General features: G+C 28.3%; 2 protein-coding genes across 2 annotated transcripts; both read right to left on the reverse strand.

The window, feature by feature from the left end:
• Window positions 1-1959: 1959 nt before the first annotated feature.
• LOC109817631 (uncharacterized) lies at window positions 1960-2748 on the reverse strand. Its single transcript, XM_020382947.3, has one exon. The coding sequence runs from the start codon at window positions 2585-2587 to the stop codon at window positions 2312-2314; it is 276 nt and encodes a 91-aa protein (XP_020238536.1). The 5' UTR covers window positions 2588-2748; the 3' UTR covers window positions 1960-2311.
• Window positions 2749-3802: 1054 nt separating this feature from the next.
• On the reverse strand, window positions 3803-7359 carry LOC114916667 (uncharacterized). Its single transcript, XM_083065556.1, has 3 exons — window positions 6739-7359; window positions 6462-6665; window positions 3803-6377 (listed from the first exon to the last, which is right to left on the reverse strand). Exons 1-3 carry the CDS (start codon window positions 6994-6996, stop codon window positions 6087-6089), a joined length of 753 nt encoding a protein of 250 aa, XP_082921682.1. The 5' UTR covers window positions 6997-7359; the 3' UTR covers window positions 3803-6086.
• Window positions 7360-23808: the final 16449 nt, after the last annotated feature.

Raw genomic sequence — 23808 nt, forward strand, 5'->3', positions numbered from 1 at the left:
CACGTGTGCTTGAGTGAGGTGAGTAAAACTGGGAACAAAGACAAACCTGGTTTGGTGAAAAACCGGAGGCTCAATCTAAGCGGTTTCGGAGATTGAAACAAAAATATGCGGCAGCGTAATGGTACATGCACCGGATCTTGGACCACTTCACTCAGGCCCACAGGCCCACAGATTATTAAATACTCCTAGTCCTATATTGCTTCTCGTTTCAGTTTCACTATTATTTTTTAAATTTACTTTCTTGTCAACTATATAAAAAAAAATAAGAGAGATCCACTTTTTTTTAAAAAAATAAGTTTTGATACATGTATTTATTCAAGAACTCATATCTTATATTAATTTTTATACATTTAATAGTTAAATTAAAAGTTATTAATGTATGATCAAGTTTATTGATTTTTTGAAAATTTATATATTTTATGATATTTTATTTTAAAAATTAAAATTAAAATATAATTTTTTTATAATTATATATTAATTTAAATTAATGAAATAAATTATTAAATAATTTCTTAAAATTTTTAAATTTTATAAATTTGATTTAATCATTAAAATTTTTTAATTTAATGATTAAATCACAAATATTTAATGTAAAACATGAGTTATTAAATAAAATAAATCTATCAAGATTTATTCTTGGACTAAGTGATCCTCCTCATAAAAAAAATAACTAAGTATTTTTAATTATAAAAAATGATTCACTTTATTAATCATTTTATATTCTTTATTGTTGTGAATTCTATAAATAAGACATTTATTTATTAATCAATTAATAAAATAGGTTTAGAAAAAGTTACCTGTTGAATTTATAGTGTCATTAAATGTAATTAATGTTTGGATAGTTCGAATGATACATGTTTTTAGAATAAAATTTTAATTTATGGTATTATTAATAAAGTTAGTTATTTTAACTATTTTATTGACTTAGATGAATAAATTATTTGTTTTTTTTTATAAAGACCGGAGAGAGTTTGTTTTCCAAATATATTTGAAATTCTTTTCTTTTGGTACAGATATTTGAAAGTCTTCATTCCTAATTTAATTTTATTTTGAAAATATGTTTTTTTTAATATTTAAAAAGGGTACTTAAGTAAGAAAGAAAATGAGAAAACATTACCCAATTGTTTCTGTGTTTTATTTATATTGTGCTTTTCAAAACTATATAATTTTGATGAGAAATTAATAAGTGAGTACTACGAAATTGTTTTTGAAAAAGTTGAAAAGAGAATCATACAGCCTTTAGTTTTGAAAAACTGTCCTTTTTTATTTTTCTTATTTTTATCCTTTATCTTTTTTAAATAACTTTTCATAAATATTGATTTATATAATTTTTAAATATTTTCATTTAACTTTAATTTCGTTTTTCATTTAACTCATTTAAATATCATGAAATTTTATTTTGATATTTTTAAATTTCATGACTTTTTTATTTAATCTTTGAAATTAAAAAAAAAGATATTTAGAAGAATTGACAAAAATAAATAAATGAAAGGACATGTTAATAAAATATAATTTATAAAAAAAATCATTTAAAAATAAAATAAGGAATTAAATAGAAGTCATACTTTTCTAAGGGATTAAAACTTAATAAAGGCTTTTATATATATATATATATATATATAGTCCTAGCTTTTTGGCTTCTTTTCCTAATCTTTATCATTACAGAATTGTATTTAGGGTTTTAAATAGAATTGCACATCATTAATTTCATCAGTTTTATTTTTAAAATAAATTGAAATGCTCACGTTAAAAAAATATATCCCTGGAATATGAACAGTTAAACATATCCTGGGCAGGTTCCATTCCAAGATGAATTAATTTTTGTTATCCCTAAATTCCGAATAGACTTAATTTTTGTTATCAAGCAAACTGCAGTGCTGTGACCTTCCTCATGGGACGCAAATCTTAGGAGCTTGGAAAAAGGTTTAGGGATTTCTGTTTCTTGATGAATCCGAAATGTGCTGCAAATAATTGTGCTCTTTTTCATTGATTATTTTCATTACATCAAGACTTACTTTGCTATATAAATACATTTACATCACACAATTATTCAGCATAACACATAATAACCCCAGTCATATTAGAAACCATATACAAAAATAGCAATTTCTGTCTCGAATTTTATCATTCCAATGATGATTCAACGTGGATCAAATTAATCAAAGCGATTGCCACGAATTAGCATTGGTGATCTCTTCCAAATCCAATCCAAGGGAGCAAAAGGCATATTCATCTTCTGCCTCTTCCTTCAATTCGTATTACTTCAAGAAAGAAATCGAGAATTGCATGAAATCCATGCATCTTTGTTCAGTTAGGAGTTAGGACCCCAACAACTCAAGTACATGACGGTTCTCAAAGACTCCTCTGATTGCTTAGCCTTCTCATCCTTGAATTTGGTCGAAGCCATAGCAGAAGATTGAGAGGAAATCTTCTTGGTCTGAGAGAAAGTCCTCATATTATGTTTAGCATGTTGTTGTGCTGATCTCATCACACTGTTCCACCTGCATATGCCCTGGTCCTTCAAAGCCTCCACCACCCCAACACTCGCTGCCACGGTCCAACTCCAAGCACGGCTTGTTGAACTCATTCTTCACAACCCTTTCAACAATATTACAAACTAAACTAGATGAAGCTAATAGTTTTCTTTTGTGTGTGTGTTCAACGTATGAACGAGGTAGTTTCTAGTTTGATGTGTGTTTGGAGAATATTGATAAGCTGAAGATGAATGAATGGGATGGACGTTGGTGGTTGTTAATATATACTATATAGTGTGAGACAATGGAAAACACAGACACTAGTTTAACTAGTTTGTGTGAAAAACCAGAGGCAGTGAAAAAGGCATGCACATGGTTTTGGCTCGTGTTTTATTTGTTAGGTGGCATCTAATCCCATTAAGAATCTATCAAGTATCAACACACTAGCTGTTGTAGGACCACGCAACTTCAACTTGCACTCGCCAGCGCTGGATTATTGCTCATTGGAAGCGACAAAAGATGATGATTGATGCTTACGCGTTTTTTAGTGCTTTATCAGCTAACTGCGCACATTGTTTATTAAAGAGAATCGTATGGTACGGTACGTGGACCCAAAACCACTTCAGTCTTCAGTAATTGAAAGAAACTGGTACATATAAATTGGTGCAGCTGAAATTCAATACCTGGACCTTATCATGTATGGATAATGGATTAACGTTATCGATGTGTGTCGATAGGAAGTGGATAAAGAGGTACGAATGAGAATTCAATTGGGAGATAAATCATTTCGTAAGAAAAATACTGGTGCTGCCTTTAACTTATTATAGAATTGTAAATAAATTAATTAATGTTCATTTACAATCTCATGGGAAATAATGGTTGTATCAATATATAGTTTGTTTTTTCATTATTGAAGTAAGGAAAATACTTATCATTTAATTACATTGTCGGTTCTCTTTTATCTTACTTTCTCATTTCATCACGTCACATATATATATTTATCATTTTCTATTTTTTCTTTTTCTTACTATTATCTCTCTTGTTTTCAATCAAGATCTTCTGCGATTTATATTTTAACCGCATGTATCTTAACCTTTAGTATGTATTTTTACTTGAACATAACATTAATCACTAGTACACAAAGGGTCTTTTACGTCGCTTTTTTTTGAGCCTTTTACGTCGAAAAAGGTTCCGACGTTAATACGGGAGACGTAAATTTATGTCGCCTCTGAAAGGCGACGTAAATTTACGTCGGGGATTCTCACAGACCGACGTAAAAGGGACAAAAAATAGCCACAATTTTACGTCGGACATGGAGTGGTCCGACGTAAATTTACGTCGGCCATTGCAAGGCCCGACGTAAATTTACGTCGGACAACGCCATGTCCGACGTAAATTGTGGCTGTTTTTTTTTTTAAACGTTTATAAATTTTTGATATACCAAACACCTGCATATAAATATAGTCCAAAATACCAAATCTAAACCAGGCAGTCCAGAATAGAAATTCAAATTATATTTCAAAATTGAATGACAAAAGCTATAAATCCTATTATCCTAGAAAAGCTATAAAACATATGTTTGTCAATGCTATCTAACTAACTAAGCTAACTAATTATCAAACTATAAACATAATATCTAACTAACTAAACTAACTAACTATCAAACTATAAACACAATATCTAACTAACTAAACTTAGAAAAAAAGTTGTCCATTGTTCTCTTATCTTGAGCAACTCATCTTCGGGTAATGAAGATGAATCTTGAAAGACCTGAAACATTAATTTAAGTGTCATTAATATGCAATGTTAATTATCCTAAAGGTAAATATAGTTAAATAAATTTTGATATGAATTACCTGCGCCCAAGAATCAATAATACCCGCAGAAACTATGGCTCTCATCCAATACATGATGTAATAGCCACATTCAAACGAGTCTTGTTGCTTATTACACTAAAATGAGAAACAAATAACTATTATTTCCAAAGTCAATAAATTTAAATATTATTGACTGTATGAATTAATTTGCTAACCTTAGGGCATATGAAATGCAATGACTTTGATGATCTGCCTCTTCCACTTAATATATTAGCTCCAGACACGATTCTAATTAATTGAAATAAAAACAAATGTTAGCCAATATATATAATTACAGTTTTAAAACATAATGAAAAAATTTAGTTACCATTGTAATTGACATTTAATTTCGTGGCTTGGTTTTCGATGTAGTGAACAAAACCACACCACGGTGTATTCCTTAGGAATGATTACCATTAACTGCCAATGGGACCTACATTGTATGACAAACAAATTAGTTATAAAATTACCATGATTAAAAAAACAATTAAAAAACTAACCCGTCAATGTATGGAGCCATGTATATATCTCTTCTTGAGTCACTCATCCATGTTTGCATATATTGCTGGATCTGGACCTGAGTGTTTCCTGATTTTTGGATTGATTGAGGCTCAATAAATCCATATACTTCTGCTTGTCCTTGCTCCACACTCAATTTGTCCATGTACCTAACACAAATAATTATTATAAGTTAAATGTAATTATTGTAAATTTAGACTCATAAAAGAAAATATGACTTACATGGCCCACAGCTGTATGATAGATATATTTAACATGGAGTTTCCCCCAACAATCTCTAATGCATCAGGCAAAGATATGTATAGTGGAACATCAGAGCTATCAACTCCAAAAACTCTAATGTCCCACTACAATTGAATTGGTTTCTTCTTTAATCGTGGTAATATGATTAGAAGCTTAGATATGGGATCACCCTCAGCTTCTGCGATATCAGCATCATCAACATGAGGTTCTCTGATGACCTCCTTACCACGATTGATAAAATCCTAAAGAAATAATGAAAATTAGTTAAACAATAATAGAATTATAAGAATATAAAAGAGCAATAATATAATTACCTTTGCTCGTGCTGAAAGCGGCATGACCAAACGTTTTGGCCAAGCTAAGAATGTGCTGGTTGCCTGCCCCACTAGTTGAACCTCTATATTGGGCAAAGGTACTGGAGCAGCAGCATCTTGAACTTGGTCAACCACAACCCGTGTCCAGTCTGGCTGTAGAGGGACACCATGGATGGTTGAGCCACCCTCAAATACTCGGCCAAAAGCCACTAACCGTGGGGGGTCATCCTCAACATATAACTCACACTGGTTTGGTACATCAGTGTGAGTCTGATCCGGTGGGGGATTTGGAGCAGCACAACTCCCTTTAGTGCTGACTCGAACACCATCATGAGCAACTACAGTCTGTTGTTCAGAACGAGCCAAAAGTTCAAACTTCTGTTCAAACTATTTTTGAATATTCTTCAATCTCTCTTCAAACTGACTCTCCAATCTCTGCTCCAATCTCTGCATAACCTCTTGACTGCAAGAGTCAACAGTGCTCCTCGATGATCGGGCACCAAAGAAATCTCGGTGGCTCCAAGAACCACCAACACCACGCACACGGCCTCCATGCTCTGGCCTTCCTATGGCCGTTGTGAGGATATCATTCCGACCATCGGAAACAAATGAGCTCTGGGTGCTCTACTCAACTAAACCCTCCTACAACATATTAACAATAAGTATACCCTAAACTACACTTATAAATTAAATGAGTTGAAATGAAGAGTGTTAGTTTGTATATTTTTACTTACTATTTTATCTGCAACGACCCTTGCAGACTCAGAAGTCATTTGCCCATCTGATTTTGTCTGGGCTGCTATCCACATCTCATGGCGGGGAGGTGACTCCACACGGTCAGCAGACTCAACCCCTGCTGCCTCTGCCCTAGCCTTCTTCATTTCCTTTTTTTTTCTTTCATATCCCCCTCTTGACAATAGATGGGGTGCATCATTCTTGGCCTGTCGTTCTTGGGCAGCTATTCTTTTAGCCTGCAATAATACAAAAAAGAAAATAAGATTAATTAAAATATACCTTAAGTATTTGTGTCAATGTAAGAGTTATCAATAACTAACCTGCCACGAAGGGTCCAATCGAGTGGCACGAAATTGCATCCACTCCTCATCAGTGATCTGGTACTTTAGACAGGGAGTCTCATTTTGTCGCTCTCCAAATACATACTCCCGTGTCAAGAAAGTCTTGAAGTCTCTCCACCTGGTGGCCAGGGCAGATAACATCTTCCTCCTCATGACCTCAGTATTGGGAATGTCAAAATTTTGCTATGAAAATAACAACAATTAATAAATAATGTATTTAAGTTATATAATATTCAAGGGATGTGAAAGTATATACCTGAATATCCTGCCACATGAGGTTCTTGTCAACCTCCTGAACGTCATCCCATGATGGAATGATAATAGAAACATGTCGTCGAGCTAGGACTCCCAAATAGCTCTTAAACTTGGCAGCATTTGGGCCTGATGCCTTGCCAGAACGAGGATCCACCTCAACCGGTGTCCTCTCCTTGGCAATGCGCCCAGCTGTCAACCCAGACAATCGGGTGACAGATCTACCTTCCCTCCTTCCACTGCCAGACCCAGAATCCTTCATAATCCTGAAAAAATTAAACTCTCATTATTAAAACAATGAATTAACTGAATAGACAAATAAAGTAAAAAACATAATAACAATATAGCAACATAATAACTAATAAAAAAACAAATAATACACAAACAGAATGGATGGTAAACTAAAGGTCAATGCCTAAAACATAATAACAATATAGCAACATAATAACTAATAAAAAAACAAATAATACACAAACAGAATGGATGGTAAACTAAAGGTCAACGCCCAAAAAAGTCTCTTCTTTAATGCATTTGGAACGGCCCGTACTGAAATTAGAACGGGTCGTTCCAGATCAACAAATTACAAGAACAAAAATTCCAGCAGAACGGGCCGTTCTCCTTGCAGAACGGGCCGTTCCAGATGAACGTAAAACACAAAAATAAGCAAAATAATAGGAAGAATATGAGAATGAAAGTTACCTCAGTGCAGACTCTTCAAGGACTTAGACTGAGAGCAATGTGTCCAAACAATCCGAAACTTACGTACAAGAATATGAGAATCAATATGAGAGTAGAAAGAGAGTAGAAGGCGCGCGCGGGAATATGAGAATATTGGGAGTTTTGTAGCATCAGGAGATAATTTACGTCGCCTGGTAGTGGTCCGACGTAAATTATCAATTCTACGTCGGTCAGGTATAGAGCCGACGTAGAACTGATAATTTACGTCGGACCCCTACCAGGCCGACGTAAATTATCTGCTGTTTATTTACGGTTGTGCCACCGCGTTTTTATAACGTCAGTCTTTACCCATTCCGACGTAATTTAGGAGACGTAAAAGCCACTTTTTCCACTAGTGAATAGAAAAATAAAATAATAAAAAGAAATGATGATGATGAAAGATTAAACTCTACCTACTGTAGTTATTTTCTAATTATGGAAGATTATTCTTCATTTTCACATTAATCCATCTCATTTTGAAGTAGATAAATATCATTAATCTCCTAGTAAAATTCAATTCTTTTTGCAATAAAAATTATTAACTTAGTGTTTGGTTGGAGGAAAATAATTAAAGAGGAGGGAAGAAGAACAAAACTTTCTTCCTCTAAGTTTAACTCCTCTCTAATATTTGAGAGATTTAGGAGAGAGAATATGTTGATTACTTCTTTTTTAATGGGAGCTTATGTGCCCTTTAGTTGAGGTGAATATTTCACTTTGAAAATATTTCGAAGTTATTTTTAATGTGGTTCATTATTGGTCTAATAAGTTCAAGTAGTTATCCTTACAACAACTATGTATATATACTCATTATTTTGTACGTGATTTTTTTTTTTTTGTGCTAATTTTGTGATAATCAAAATTTTATATAAGATCATGTGTTATTTTTTCTGCTCTTATCTATAGCATACAACACCACTCCTGTAAGTTGGATTGATTATTCTGTATTCCACTTCTGTAAACTACTCATGGCTGACTGGCCGGCCCCGGTGCAGTTTCGAGGTGCGCTGGCTTGGACCATAGCTAAGAGAGGGCCCAATTTTATAAAAAAGATATATAGTTATATGATAATTTTTTATATTATTTAAAAAATACCTTAAAATTATTATCTTTTATATTTTTTTATAATTAAATAAAATATGATACATTATAAAGTCTTGATATTTTTGTCGTTATTTTCTTTTTATGTATTACATTCACAAAAGAATAATATATATTTTTGGTCCTCTAAATTTTTTTAGCTTGGTTTTAGACTTTTATTTTTGTTATTCTATTTCGATCTTGTTAATTTAGAGATATACCAATTTTAGTCTTCAAATTTGTTTAGATAGTACTTTATAATAAGTAAATTGAATGAAAAATATTAATTATCTTTATATTATTTGTTTGATGTAATAAAATATGTATCATTTTTAATTAAATTGTATATTTTTTTAATATTATAAATATTTACATTCTAAAATATTTATATACAAGGATCTCTAATTATCATTTTCTAATACTCACAAAATATCAGGCCTTGAAGGGTGCATGACAATATTTGAGACATGCACAAGTATTTATACAATTCTTTATAATTAGCAATATATTTTAAATAGTTTTTTTTAAGTGCTTAGAAAACCAATATACTGAAAATGGTCTATTTACAAAACAACCGATTAATTTTTTCTTATGGAAGATACTCTGATAATAAAAAGCACGTTAAAGGTATATTATAACATTTTTCTTAACTGCATTATAAAAGGTCTTTTAATTTACACATCAAATAAATTTAAAATCTTAAGCCTAAATAATATCTAGCTATACCAAGGGGATGAAATCACACAAATTTCCATGCCGAAGCAAGCATGAGTTTTTATTGATAGGCAATTTACAGTCATATCTAAATGGTAACTAACCCAGGATGCCCCATCAGCAAATAAAGGATCAAAACCTTCACCTTGCTCAATATATCATCCACCAACGGTGCTGCTATGAGCACTCATCTCTAGTTTTATAGAATTACGTGGCTGATGAGTGATGAGTGGTATGGCATCATATTTTTGTGCCGTACGTACTTGCTGAACTATGCTAATATTAATAATTTATCACTAATCTAAGAATTGGGACCCCATGTACTCAAATACATGACTGTTCTCAGAGACTCCTCTGCCTTTCTCCTCTTCTCATCTCTCCCCATATTTGAAACTGCTGAAGAAGAAGGAGAAGCCAGCTTCTTGGCCTGAGTTGCCGACCCTATTTGGTTCTTGGCATGTTGAGCCATCGACTTCATTGTGTTGTTCATTTTGCAATACCCTTGATCCTTCAACGTCTCCACTACTCCAACAGTCGTTGCAACCAACAAAGCACCACGGTTTGCACACATATTATGTTGTTGTCGTGTGTTATATATCGTTTAAGGTAGTGAGTAGTATGAGTACAAGTGTGAGTGTGTGACTTGGTGCTTATATAGATTAAGGGTGGAGTGAATACCAGATGCTATGGTTTTGGTTGTTATATTATTACAAGTGGTTTGGATATGTAGCCAAAGGTTTTTCTTTCACTCTCTGTCTTTATTCATTAGCTTTTGTTTGTTTGTCTTCGTATAGCTGAGATTTTAGTTGAGTTTGCATTTTAATTATTGCTGGCTGCTGCCAATTGCAAGATGCTTTAATTAAGCAGCACATGGTTTTGCAACAAGCCCATATTATAAGTGAATTTGTACCCGTATAGTTTGGGAGTCATACCATTCTTTATTTTTAATTTGTTTGGTAGTATAAGATATCTTTCAGTCGAAAGTCATAGATTAATTCTTTGAAGTATAAAAAAATTTATTTAAGAAATTGATATTTTTCAATAGATACTCTTTTGCACACATGAAATTGAAATTGAGAATGATACTTCTAACCACATACTTGAAGAAAATAGTGATCTATCAATTATACCATGTTAATATGTTAGAGATATCTTTGTTTATTAAACGATGATGATGAGTTGGGGGCATATCAAGAGAGCCACCTTAAGTATAAGAATTGAGGGAAAATGATATCAATATATAATACTATGTATTTGGCGTCGCCCACGCACACTTTTCAAACGAATATGTCTTTTATTGGACAGAGTAGTAAAAATAGAAGGACTGCGGTCTTTGCTTGCATTATCACATTGAGAACGACGAATTTACTAAATTCAGACATGGCCTGTTTTTTACCACTACATTTTGTAGATGCATCGCATGTTACGTGAAAAGATCATTTGATTTGTTTATTCATACATGAACCTTTTGCTTCAACTATAAACTTATATTTTGATACACAAAAAGAAAGGCATGATGGATGAAAAGTGGGGAGCGTAACAAGTTGCTTCGTGTTAGGGTTCTACTTCTAGTGGACATAAAGAGAAGGTGAAGATGAGAAGGGCTGAAATGTTTATTGTTGGGATGCAAACAAAGTCTCACATTATTTAAATAAGAGGATGAATTACATGAGTTTATATACACACAATTGTCTCCATTGATTGAAAAGCTTTTTTGATGATGTTCAAAAGCAAAACTGTGAGGGTTGGACCCAAAGCGAACAATATCTCACTAATGTGGAAACATATGTATGTGTGTGGTAACCCGCGATGCACAACAAGTGGTATCAAAGCCAATGGTCTGATAGCCTGATCACGTGACCTGGACGAGTATGATGACTGGCAGGTGGATCCAAGTTTGAAATGTCTTCCTAACGATGGGTCTATGTGAAAAAGAGTCATGTACAACACTTATGCATCTCATCTGTTGGGGACCTAAATACACAATTTTCTATTCATATTTGTCTTTGCGGTGGAATAGCCTTAATTTGAATACGAGACTCTAACACACTCTTCCTATTTATCTCTACTTTATTATTAAGTTAAAATTTATTAAAAATTATGAAGTTAAGAAAGATTTAATAAATAAAAAGTAAAACAAAAACTTGTGGTTTCTAGCTAATATTTTAATTAATAATAAAAAAACATATTCAAATGAATATGTTACTATAATAATTTGTCATAGTATGGTAAATACCAACGACATACTTTTTTGAATACCATTTTACTTCCTGATTCATAAATTTCACTTATAAGTTTATTAACTTCTAATAGATTTTATTCATAATAAAAATTATAATAAAAAAATGTGTTAATGATTATGTTAACTTACCCTAATCTTCTGTAATTACTAGATGAGAGGAAGGGCGTAAGGGATTGTAGAAGCCCATGTGTGTTCCTTTTTCCCTTTGGAAGTTACCAATTCCAATAACATAGAGAGTACCTCACTCTGTTCAGCTGCTTTACTCAACGAAAAATAACTGTCTCATCATCCATATCATGTAGAATTTTCTTTATGGGCAAAGGTATATTTATTTAAAGATTAAATTACATTCCATGTAATATTCGATTTGCGATCATGTTTTTCCATATTTTAATCACCTAATTTTATAAAGTCTTATATTTTAATTTAACCACTAAATATTCATCATTCATAATTAAAATTATAGCTTTGATCATAAGTAGATATATATAATTAATATTTAATAATATTAACCTAAATTGTAATTTTACTCATATTTTATTCTCTCTACCCTCCTAAAAGTAGTGAAAGGAGATGGAAATAGAATAAAATAAAGATAAAAAAAATATATAATTTAGTTTAAATATTATTAAATATTAAATATCATTTATTTTAAGTCATATCGTTAAAATTAAAATATAAATGTAAAAGTAAAAACTGGGATTAAAATTACATATTGTAAATCAAAGGAAGTTAAAGATACAATTTAGCCTTATTTTAGAAAAAATACTGACAAAATTTAACATAATTGATACATAATTGAATTTTTTTAAATTATATTGATAAAGAGTCAATTCTATATATATAGAGAGAGAGAAGAAGGTTCAAACGATATCGGTGTAATTTTTACTAAGTATTACACTACTCAATAACTTTATATTAAATATGAATTTTATAAATCTAACCGTTAGGTTAAAAGTTCTTTACTCTTAGATTATATATATATATATATATATATATATATATATATATATATATATATATATATATATATATATATAAATTTTATATTAATCCAAGATAATTTTGATACTTCATTTTTATAAAATAAAATTGATGTAATATATACATTTTAAAATATAATAAAATTTGAACACTTTGATTACCTTCAAATTGTTGTTCAATTTTAATAAAATTTGATATACACATATAAAGTTATATGAACTTTCAATTTAACGGTTGGATTTACAAAATTCACATTTAATATATCAAATTCTTATATATATGTTTATATCAAATTTTGTTAAAATTGAATAACAACTTGAAGGTAATCAAAGTGTTCATATTTTAGTGTATTTTGAAATGAATATATTACGTCATTTTTATAAAGTATCAAATCATCTTGGATTAATATAAAATTTTGTATATATAATCTAAGAAATATGAACTTTCAATCCAACGGTTGGATTTGCAAAATTCATATTTAATATAAAGTTATTAAGCGATGTAATACTTAGTAAAAGTTATACCGGTATAATTATAATCTCCCTCTATATATATATATATATATATATATATATATGGAGACTTCGTCGAGAAACGGAAAAAGAAAAACAACGTGACTAAAATTAGATTTACTTATTTTACAAAAGAGGAAAAATATATTTAACCGTAATAATTAAAAGGGTTGGTAATTTGTTTTCTAAATCGTGATTACCAGGAAAACTGCTAACAGATCTTGCATTCAACGTGACTACTTGAGTTAAAGGTCCATGAGTTGTGTTTTTTTTTTATGTCAAAGACACTTAATTATTCAAACAAGGCCCAAAGTAGATTCGGATTATTTGGGTGGTTTTAGCTTAATTAGGGGGCAGTTGAGCCCGTGAAGAACGTAAATGGGGGCAGAGAATGGGCAAAAGGAAAAGATGAAAATTGAAAACTTTGTTCACCTCATTTGCTTGTTCCTAGGTTCCTTAATAATAATAAATAAACATTTATCCTTTTGTTATTTTTTTTAGAGGTGTTTTTATCAGATTGTTCGATCAATTGAACGAATCTGATCAAATTGAACCAATTAAATTTATTTAAATTATTTTTTTTAGTCCAACCTAAATCAAACTAATTAAATTTGATGTTGATTGATTCAGATGTTGAATTTACATATTTAAAATCTAAAACAATCCAAACCAAATTAAATAATTTTTATTTTTATATTTTTTTGGTTAATAATTCATATATATGTATCATTTTGATTATTTTGAAGATGTTTTCACTCCAAGAAAACGGTGAATAAGCGGCAAAAAATAAACGTCGGTTAATAACTGACGCAACTAGTCGGAAAAGCCGACGCTATTTTAAGATGTAGCGTTGACTTTTTCGACACTAAACTTAATTTAAATTTAAATTAAATTAGTGTCGAAAAAGCCGACGCTATATTTAAAGAATAGCGTCAGCTTTTTCGATACTAAACTTAATCTAAGTTTAGTGTCCAAAAAGCTGACGCTACATCTTAAAATAGCGTCGGCTTTTCCGACAATATACGTGCTTTAAGAGAGATAAAGATAATTTTTTCAATGTTATAGCATAATGTGTTCTAGTACACTTGATTATCAAGTTCACTTAAGACCTCAAGGTTCACGGATCGAGTCCCAGAATTGTTAACCGACACAAAAAAATTTGTATCAACTTATTTAGCATCAACCAAAAACTGACGAATAATCAACAATATTACGTCGATTTTTATGATTTAGTGGTGACAAAAAGCCGACTCTAAATCAGAACATTCTTGTAGTGTTTTGTGGTATAATATGTAAATTTTTCATTTATTTTTTAAATACTTAAATAAATAAATAAATAACTATATTGCAATATACTGAATGTCATTTTTATATACTATAATGCATTTAAAATTCTTAAGTAGATTAAGAAAAAATAAGAAGAACTATACTACAAAGTTATCAATTTAATTGATTTTTGACAATATTAGTTGGTGTTAAAAAAATTATTTACTTTAAAAAAAAATTTAAATTTTTTTTTATTAAATATCTAATTAATTGATTTGAACTGAACTAACTCAATTACCATCAAATTGATTTAGTTCAACATAAACATAAACATTTATGAAATATGAATCAATTCAAACAAATTAAATTTAATTAATTTAGATTGAAATTTTATCCAAACCTAAATCAATCCTACCGGTGAATATCCTTAATTTTTTCACCCTTGTTTAATTTTTATTGTTTCCTCCGTCAAGTTTAGCCTTGAATTCATCAACTTTACTATTCATTATGCACTGTTTTGGATAAAGATGGGTGAAAAAGCTTAACACAAAATATAGCAACTAGTCAACGCATTTTCCTTCCACCCCACAACCATAGATATTCCTCACTTGTCACTATCATAAATCACCAAGAACCTTTTTTTTTTTGCAAATGTAAAGCATAATAATAATACTCCAATCCTACTGTCTCAGTTCTTCACGCCCTCTGTAAATAGTTGTACCAATTTTCACATACAAATACCAAACGTTGCATAAGCACTCCAACATTCACATAAAAGGAAACATAGTAGAGAATAGAGATTCGTTTATTAAGTCGACATTTACAAAGCTCTATGTACAGTACATATATTATCAGAAAAACAGTAGCATAGTGAAATATGAAAGGCTCTAGTTGTGATATTTTTTATGACAAATATCATAAATATCATACCTTCACCACACACGGTTCTTGAAGGTGCCCTTTTAGTTAGGACCCCAGCAACTCAAGTACATGACAGTTCTAAGAGATTCTTCGGCTTTTTTGAATCTATCAGCAGCATCAACATTATTGTTCTTGGCTTCTTGATGAAGCACATTTTGGTAGCCATTACCAACAATACGGTGGTGTGACTCGGAGGGACCACTGGTAGCGATTCTTGCGGAACTCTTGTGAGAACTAACGAGGTTGTCTTTTGTTGGTTTGATTCCTTTCTCCATTTTTGGAAATTGGAACCACTTGGATGTGGAGAATATCTCAGGTAAGGTAGCTTGCAATCATGTTTTGGATTTGAAAATCATGTTGCCACACTCTTGGATTTTTCGGGAAGAGAAATGGCTAGATTCGATCGGACATGGAAAATTAAAGAAAGCAACTTGCTATAAAAGAACATGATAAGAGGCCACACCTACTCAGCCTTTTATGACTCTGGTAATGATGGATATTGCTCAATTTTTAATTGTTTTAACTCTCCAAAACATTATAAAAAGGTTTAAAAAGTAAATAATATATACCGTGACAAGTAAAAACTAATTTTTATATTATTATTATTATTATTATTATTATTATTATATATAATAAGTTTATTAGTTTTTAGAATAATAATTTATATACATAAATCATATTAATAAGGATGATGTCTAATTAATTCAACATCCATTTTTTTAGCAGTTGTAATTTTTTGTTAAAATCTTTTAATAAACTGTAATTGAAACATTTGCGTGTTATTTTAAGAATACGAATTTTTAAGTAGTCATTCATAATTAAACTTTAAAAATTTTAATAACGTATTCGTTTGATTGTAAATTTCTATTAGTAATATTAATTAAAAGATATAAATACTAAAAAAAACATATAATATATTAACCCATACTTTATAGTGACATAATATTTGTTATTAAAAATTACTTTTATTTATATTATAAATAAAATATAGTTTAATATATTGTTAAGAAAATATAATTATAAACTATAATAACACATAATATTATTAAATTTCATTCAAAATTAATATTAAAATTATATATAGTTATATATATCAAATAAATTTAATTTATATATATAATAACATTTTTTATATGTCACTATGTATAATATTTTTTATAAGAAAAAATATCTTGAAATATATTTTATTAATTGAGTGTATAATTACATTTATCTAATTTAATTCATTATTTACCGGTGAAATTACTTCTTACTTGAGTGATGAATTCTTTTGCACGTGATAAGGAGGAACTCATTCAATTGGATAACGAAACACATACTTTGGTAAAAACATATATAACTATTTTATGAAAATAATAAATCTTATAAACATTAATTTGTAAAATATATTTTGGTTATGAAATATATATTATTAATATTTTATTGGTTATATATATATATACACACATACATACACACACACACATATATATATATATATATAAGTTAATCACCTATACATTGCCAGTGTAAAAAAAATTTATACTGACAACCAATTATATCTTTTAATCATGTCATGTCACTGCTAAAAGTAAATATGTTTACAGTGACATGGCACAATTAAAAGATATAATTGGTTGCCAGTATAAAAAAACTTTACACTAGTAGTGTATAGGTGATTAACTATATATATATATATATATATATATATATATATATAAAGTATTCAATTTTAGGATAATTATTTTTATTTAATAATATATAAAGCAAGAGATTATGATGAAAAATATGCATTAATTATATGTATATTTTTTATTATGAATATAAATATAATATTTATTATTTGAATAAAATTAATTATTTATGCATTTATTAACACCATATAAAACTAAAAATGCATAAAATATATATAGTTTTTTGTAATATTAATCTTTTAATATCTTTTAAAAAATTAATATCATTATGATAGTTTAATTTCATCAAATGCTCAAGGTATAAATCTATATTGTTTTTAAATAAATGTATTAATCTAACTTCTTCTATCATTTTCTTGTTTTTAATTTTTATTAATTTTTTACATAATTATTTGGTTATTATTATTATTATTATTATTATGATTTCCTAATTATAATATCATTATATATGTCACCTTTAAGTTATTAGGACATCTACAATGGAAGCAACTCATTTGAGTTATCTCATGCATTAAAAAATGAAAAAAGTGGTTCTCAGTATGTCATGTCAGCATTAAACAACTCAAACACAAATTTAATTTAATGGTAAGAAACTTTAAGAAATTAAACTTTTATAATTTTTTTTCTAATCATTTATGAACCATAAATTTTTATTAAAAAGATAATTGCACTACAATGAAAGAAAATAAATTACGAGAAAAAATAAATAATAAGTAGATATATTAAAAATAAAATAAAACAATAATAAATACATAAATATTATACGAAATTAATTTTTATTATTATTATTTCTGAAATGTTCCTAAATATGTTCAATAAAGAACGGTTACTTCAGGAAGCAACTCTCCCTCTTCTTCAAGTAACTCATTCTGTCACGTCAGAGTTCTTCAATAACAAGAAATCGGGGCTTGAATTGTTTCATGGACAAGCAACTCCCATTGTAATTGCTTTTAAGGATTTTAGCAACACACGATATCTCTTTATTAAAAATATATAAATAGATTGCACTTATTTTACTTTATCTAATTTTGTTTTGTTTGAAGGAGACAAATTACTATTCATTATGGTTAAATGTAGATTGCCATATTTTGATACTAATTAGTTTTGAATAAATTAAATATTGACATAACTTAAATATGGACCAACCATTACTATATCAATTTGGTTAAAGTAATAATTCATTCATATATAACGTAATATAAATTAATTATATTGAAAACGAATGACTGAAATATAATTATAATAATTTTACTCTGACGATTTTAGTAATTATTTTTAATATTCTATTATCATAGTTCTAAAAATATATATATATAAAAGAATTTAAATGTTGCTTATTTATTGTTCTAAAATATATATTATTGGTCTAAAAAAATTATTAATATATGTATACAGAAATTGTTTTTTTATAATAATCAATTTTTATTTAAAATATATTTTAATGTATATAGATTATGATAAAATTATGATTAAAAAAGTGAAATAAAATTTATATATTTCATAAATATTTTATTTAATAAATACAACATCTAATACTATTCATAAAAAATGTATCTATCTATATTACATTAATAAAATTAAGTATTATATTGATATCTATGTATAACCATATTTAATTATTTATTAAACATTATTAAGTATATTAAATTTGATCAAATCTAATAATTATTATAAAATTACATAAGTATAATTTATATTTATATTTTTTTTATCCATAAACATGATTCACACAGTATTTCAAAACTCTTAATCAAGAACTAACATGTATTTGCACAATATAACTTTCGTTGGTTAAATATTATTTACATTTATATATAGATATAAATATAGATAGAAGGAGTCAATATTAAAGTCATGAATTAAATTTAAGAGTTTTGTCATCATCTAATTATTATTTCCATATATATATATATATATATATATATATATATATATATATATATATATATATATATATATATATATATATATATATATATATATATATATGTTAGAACCAAATTTAAGCTTTTGATGAAAACTATCATCCATATAAAATATAAAATCTATTATGTTCATCACTAGAAACAATAAGCGAAAACGTACCAGAACTCATAATGATAAGAGAGCTGTGCGGTTTGGCCTTTCAGATCAATACGTACTCTCTTGAGAGAACCCTTTAATTATCTCTTTGGCTCTCTGATAATGGGATGTCAGAAAAGAAAAGAACGTAGTGTGATCTAGGGACCTAACCTATTTATAGACCGTCATAAGGTCTTTTGGTATTTCTATTTTAACCCATCACAAAATAGAATTACCCTTTAGTTACCACACATTAAAGGTCTCATAACCTTTCAGATACATAACTGTCAAAATAATTTATATGTCATTAGATCATTTTAATTTGACATTATGTATCTTTAATATATAATTATTCACATATAAGACCAACGTTGGATTAAGGATCCAAGATCCAATAATATATATATATATATATATATATATATATATATATATATAAAGGGGACACCCTTTTTGGTAACTATCTTGGTCTCTACTTTTTTGGATCATTATACTCTTTTATTTTAAAAAAATTAGAAAAAATATTTTTTAATCAAATTTAAAAACTTGAAACTAATGAATTTATACTAATCTATACTAATATATAAGGTGGATATCACTTTCAATAACTACTTTTGGTTTCCATTTTTGCATGGACCATTTTATCATTTGTTTATTTTTCAATAACTATCTTTTTTATGAGTAGTTTCTCATTTTTTTTCCTTATTTATTTATTTTATTTCTTTTAATACAATGCAGGCACGAAGTGCTTTTTTCCTGCTAGTATAAATAAAAAGATTTCATAATTTCACTAAATAACTCATGTTTTACATCAAATTTCAATAATTTAACCATTAAATTAAAAGTTCATAATGAATACATTAATTCTATAAATTTTATAAAAAAAATCAAAAATTATTTGGTACTCTATACTTAAATAATTCAAAATAGAGGAATAATCATAAAATATTTTTAATGAGTAAAAATCATATATATACATATATATATATATATATATATATATGAAAAAAATATTCCTAATGAGTGAAAACCCTATTTATAACATAAAATAAAGAAGAAAATGTTTTTAGTTTGTATATATGATTACATTTATTTTTTAATTTTACCATATTAATTGTATATTTTAGAAAACCTGCATAATGATTTTTTCATTGTAATATATATATATATATATATATATATATATATATATATATATATATATATTACTTTTTTTATACATACAATGATAATACCATTTTGTCGATATTACTCCGACTTTATTTTTATCTCTTTTTCATCCAAATGGTCACTGATGTAAAATGAGTTACAGACAATTTAAACTTAGACAAGTATAATGTGATTTATTTAAATATATATCACACGATCAATTAATAATGATATGAAACTATTTTTAAAATTTTAAAAATTATGAAAATCAAAAGTACGTAATAAAATTTTCTTTAGAAAAGGTAAAATTAATTCTAATTATAATTTATAGTTTCTAATGTAAGTTGACATAAGTGTTTAATTAAGGATATCAAGTTAACTTATAAATTTTATCTTTTTTTATGAATGTGAGTTTGATTTCCTCTTTATGCCTATACTAAAGTCTTGATCGTGGACAACTCTATTCAAAGGGACCTTTGAACACTTATAGATTAGTTGAGTAGTTGATCCGATCCTCTGACATAAAAATTAATTGACTAATAATTTTCTAGCGATGAACTTCGAATGAACATTTTGTTAGTGCACTAAGTTTTATCAGAATGGCCTCGACCGTAAACTGCTTACAATTTAGTATTATGCAATAATCCTCCGGGTTGGTTACTGTTTGTAGTCCTAACATATGTAATTAACACCTGCCTGTAAAAATTAAGTGTGTTTTCATGGTTTGCTACTTTATTTATAAAATAATTATATTTATAGTGAGTAAAAATCTATTATTCCTCCTTGTATAATTAATATTAGAGGAATAGAGACACAAAAATATCCGAATGAACAAAAAATTGAAGATGATAATTGTTATTTAAAGACGTATTTTCTTTATTAATAGATAAAGTATCATGTAAGTCTCTTGTCAACCGAATATACCGACTTCAAACTCTTCGCACTTTGGTACTCAAGCATGAAGAATTGTGTATTGTACAATTTTCCTTCTAATTAAATATGTCGACTTAAGATCCTTCACACTTTAATACTTAAACCTAGAAGGTTGTATATTGTACCTGTCTGAGGGCACACTCGTAATCTTCTGGGGTGTGAGAGGGCTGAACGGGAGCTTCAGGTAGATTCTTTAGAGGGGGAGGGAGTACCTGCAAAAGGCACTCCGACGCTCAAGTCAGGATAAGTACGATTTTCTAGGGTAATAAATGAACAGTGACATACCTCGTTACGTGTGACCTATTTATAAGACCTGACATGGGCCTGAACGTGGTGGGCCTTCTTTGACTCTTACCAAATTAGGTAATACGATGTTAATCGGCGGGTTATGCCTTAATTGTGTTTTGTCCCTTGTTAATCATGATCGCCGTTCTAATTACTGTCTCTGTTGACCTTCAGCCAAGCCGATACGAAACGGTCGAGACGTCGTCTTCGGCGTTTGGCCGAGCCGACAGGGGAAAGATGTGGTTCTCGGTCCCTTGCCGAGCCGAAGTGATATCTGATCTGATAGGACATGATGTACCGGTCCACGTGGCCAATCCACGTGGCCGATCTACGAGCCGAAGTAATGTCTGAGCTGCGTCAATATCTGATAGGACATGACGTGCCAGTTCACGTGGCCGATTCATGTGGCCGATAGAACCCTTCTGGTACATATATTATACAACTCTCTTACTAAACGTGTTGATTGAGTTGGATAAAAAAAACTAGTGAACCAATATTGTGAATTTTGTGTAAATTCAATCTCGGTCATAAAAAATGATTTATTGACTCATTATGAAGGATAATGACAAAACACATTTAATAGAATTAGGATTAGAAGTAACAAATTCATTCCTTAAATACGAAATCAATATATATAAAATGAATGAGATTTTAGAAAAGTTAAATTTTTTTAAGCTCATCAAATATTTTAGAGCAAGATAATTACTATGCTGTCTTAGGATTTATATTGTTGAGGATCCTTTGACGATAATCCCTCGTACCGAAACAAACATAGATAATACGAGTTTCCTTTATTATATTAAAAACAATCAAATTTTCCTTCAATTAAATAGAATAGCATTCTAACCCCACAAATTTATGCTCTAACCGTATTTTCGTTGCAATTAAGTGAATCACTATCAACGACAATCGAAAATCTAATTAAATACTTGGCTCAAGTATAAGTGTTTCACCTGTTAGGTAGCATAGTAATTTCCCAAGTGTGCCTTCGTCAATTTGAAAATGTTATATTAAAGGATATATTTCAGTTATTTGTCATATTAAGAAGTCTGGTTTAATTGATTAAATGATATATAAATTATTGTAAATTTTCTGCTACTAAATTCAATTAATATCGATAAAAAAAATATTTTAATAAAGACATAAAAATAAAAGAATTATATTTTTTTATATCTATATAAAAATTATTGATGGATTTATTTTCATCGTTTGTCCAAGTTATGATAATATTATACTTGAATTGGTCCATATATACCTGACATCATTTTTTTTTGTTTTAGTCTCTCTATATATATATAAATATACTTAGTTTTTTTGTTTCTTTATAATAAATGGTGAAAACTAATTAATTTGTAATTTTCATTAAGAATCAAAACTTTAAAAAAAATTCTATATAGAAACTAAAATTTAAAAAAATATTAAATAATATAAGGATTGAATTTATAACTTAAATATGTATTTATTCCTTCAAATTTAAAGTAAAATTATTTTTAATCCTTCAAATTTAAAACTATTATTTTTAGTTCTGTAATTTTTAGAAATCTTGTTTTAGATTCTCAAATCATTGATAATATATTTAAAAGCGACAAATTGAGACACTTATGTAATATCAGTTAAATTTAATATGATACTTTTACTAATAAGAATATCAAAAGATAGATTTTATATAATAATATTTGACATATTTTTTAATAAAATTTAAATATAATAACTAAAATAAGATTTTTTTTGAAATTATAGAAATTAAAAAGACTAATTTTAAATTGGAGAAAATAAAAACAAAATTACTTTAAATTTAAGAGACTAAAAATATATTTAAATTAAATTTAAATTTGACCTTTGAAATTCCATCATATATATATATGTTTATGTATAATATAAAATCTTAATATTAGAGTTTTATTTTATTTAGCACAATTTTAGTTGAAGTATTTGAACTTAATCAACTTCTATATTATAAAGTTTGAATATTATTTTAAAATAACTATAATTTCATTATAAATATATCTCATAAAAGTGATTGTGTAAAAAAATGTGTTAGAAAGTGTTTATAGTATTCCTTTCACGTGTTACATAAAACATTATATATTATTAATACACAATTAAACTAAAGTTATGCTCAATATTAACCAAAAAGACCTCAAATCTTATTTCAAAATCCAAATTCATCAAAAATTAACTTTTAGTTTAGGTTGAGTTAGTGGTGGAATCAAATGATGCTGAAATGTGCATCACTTGTTTAAGGTCGAACCTCTCCTCCACACGCCACGCGTGTTCCGACATGCTACCCTCCATGTGAAGTACTAGAGAACAGAATCACTTTCTGCAAAGTTGCCATGCCAACTAATCCTCTTCGTGTCTTTTTTCTGAACCAGGATTCCAGCAACAGCAGGTACGAAGAATGCTTCAAAGTTTAAACTATTTTCATTGCATTTTATGTATTTATTCATTTTTTATTTATTGTATTCTAGGCGAGCCATTAAAATCAGAACATTTAAGAGTGTAATTTAATCACTTAAGTTTAGGGTTTGAAATTTTAT

This window comes from Cajanus cajan, chromosome 10 (genome assembly GCF_000230855.2).
Source record: "Cajanus cajan strain Asha chromosome 10, NIPB_CcT2T_4, whole genome shotgun sequence".
In the NCBI taxonomy this organism is placed as follows: Eukaryota; Viridiplantae; Streptophyta; class Magnoliopsida; order Fabales; family Fabaceae; genus Cajanus; species Cajanus cajan.

Excerpts from the sequence above, each read along its gene's own strand:
- LOC109817631 (XM_020382947.3), bottom strand. The coding sequence starts at position 2,587 with ATGAGTTCAACAAGCCGTGCTTGGAGTTGGACCGTGGCAGCGAGTGTT.
- LOC114916667 (XM_083065556.1), bottom strand. The coding sequence starts at position 6,996 with ATGAAGGATTCTGGGTCTGGCAGTGGAAGGAGGGAAGGTAGATCTGTC. Across the intron at positions 6,666-6,738 it reads TCATGTGGCAGGATATTCAG|CAAAATTTTGACATTCCCAA; the intron begins GTATATACTTTC and ends TTATTTTCATAG. Across the intron at positions 6,378-6,461 it reads GATTGGACCCTTCGTGGCAG|GCTAAAAGAATAGCTGCCCA; the intron begins GTTAGTTATTGA and ends GTATTATTGCAG.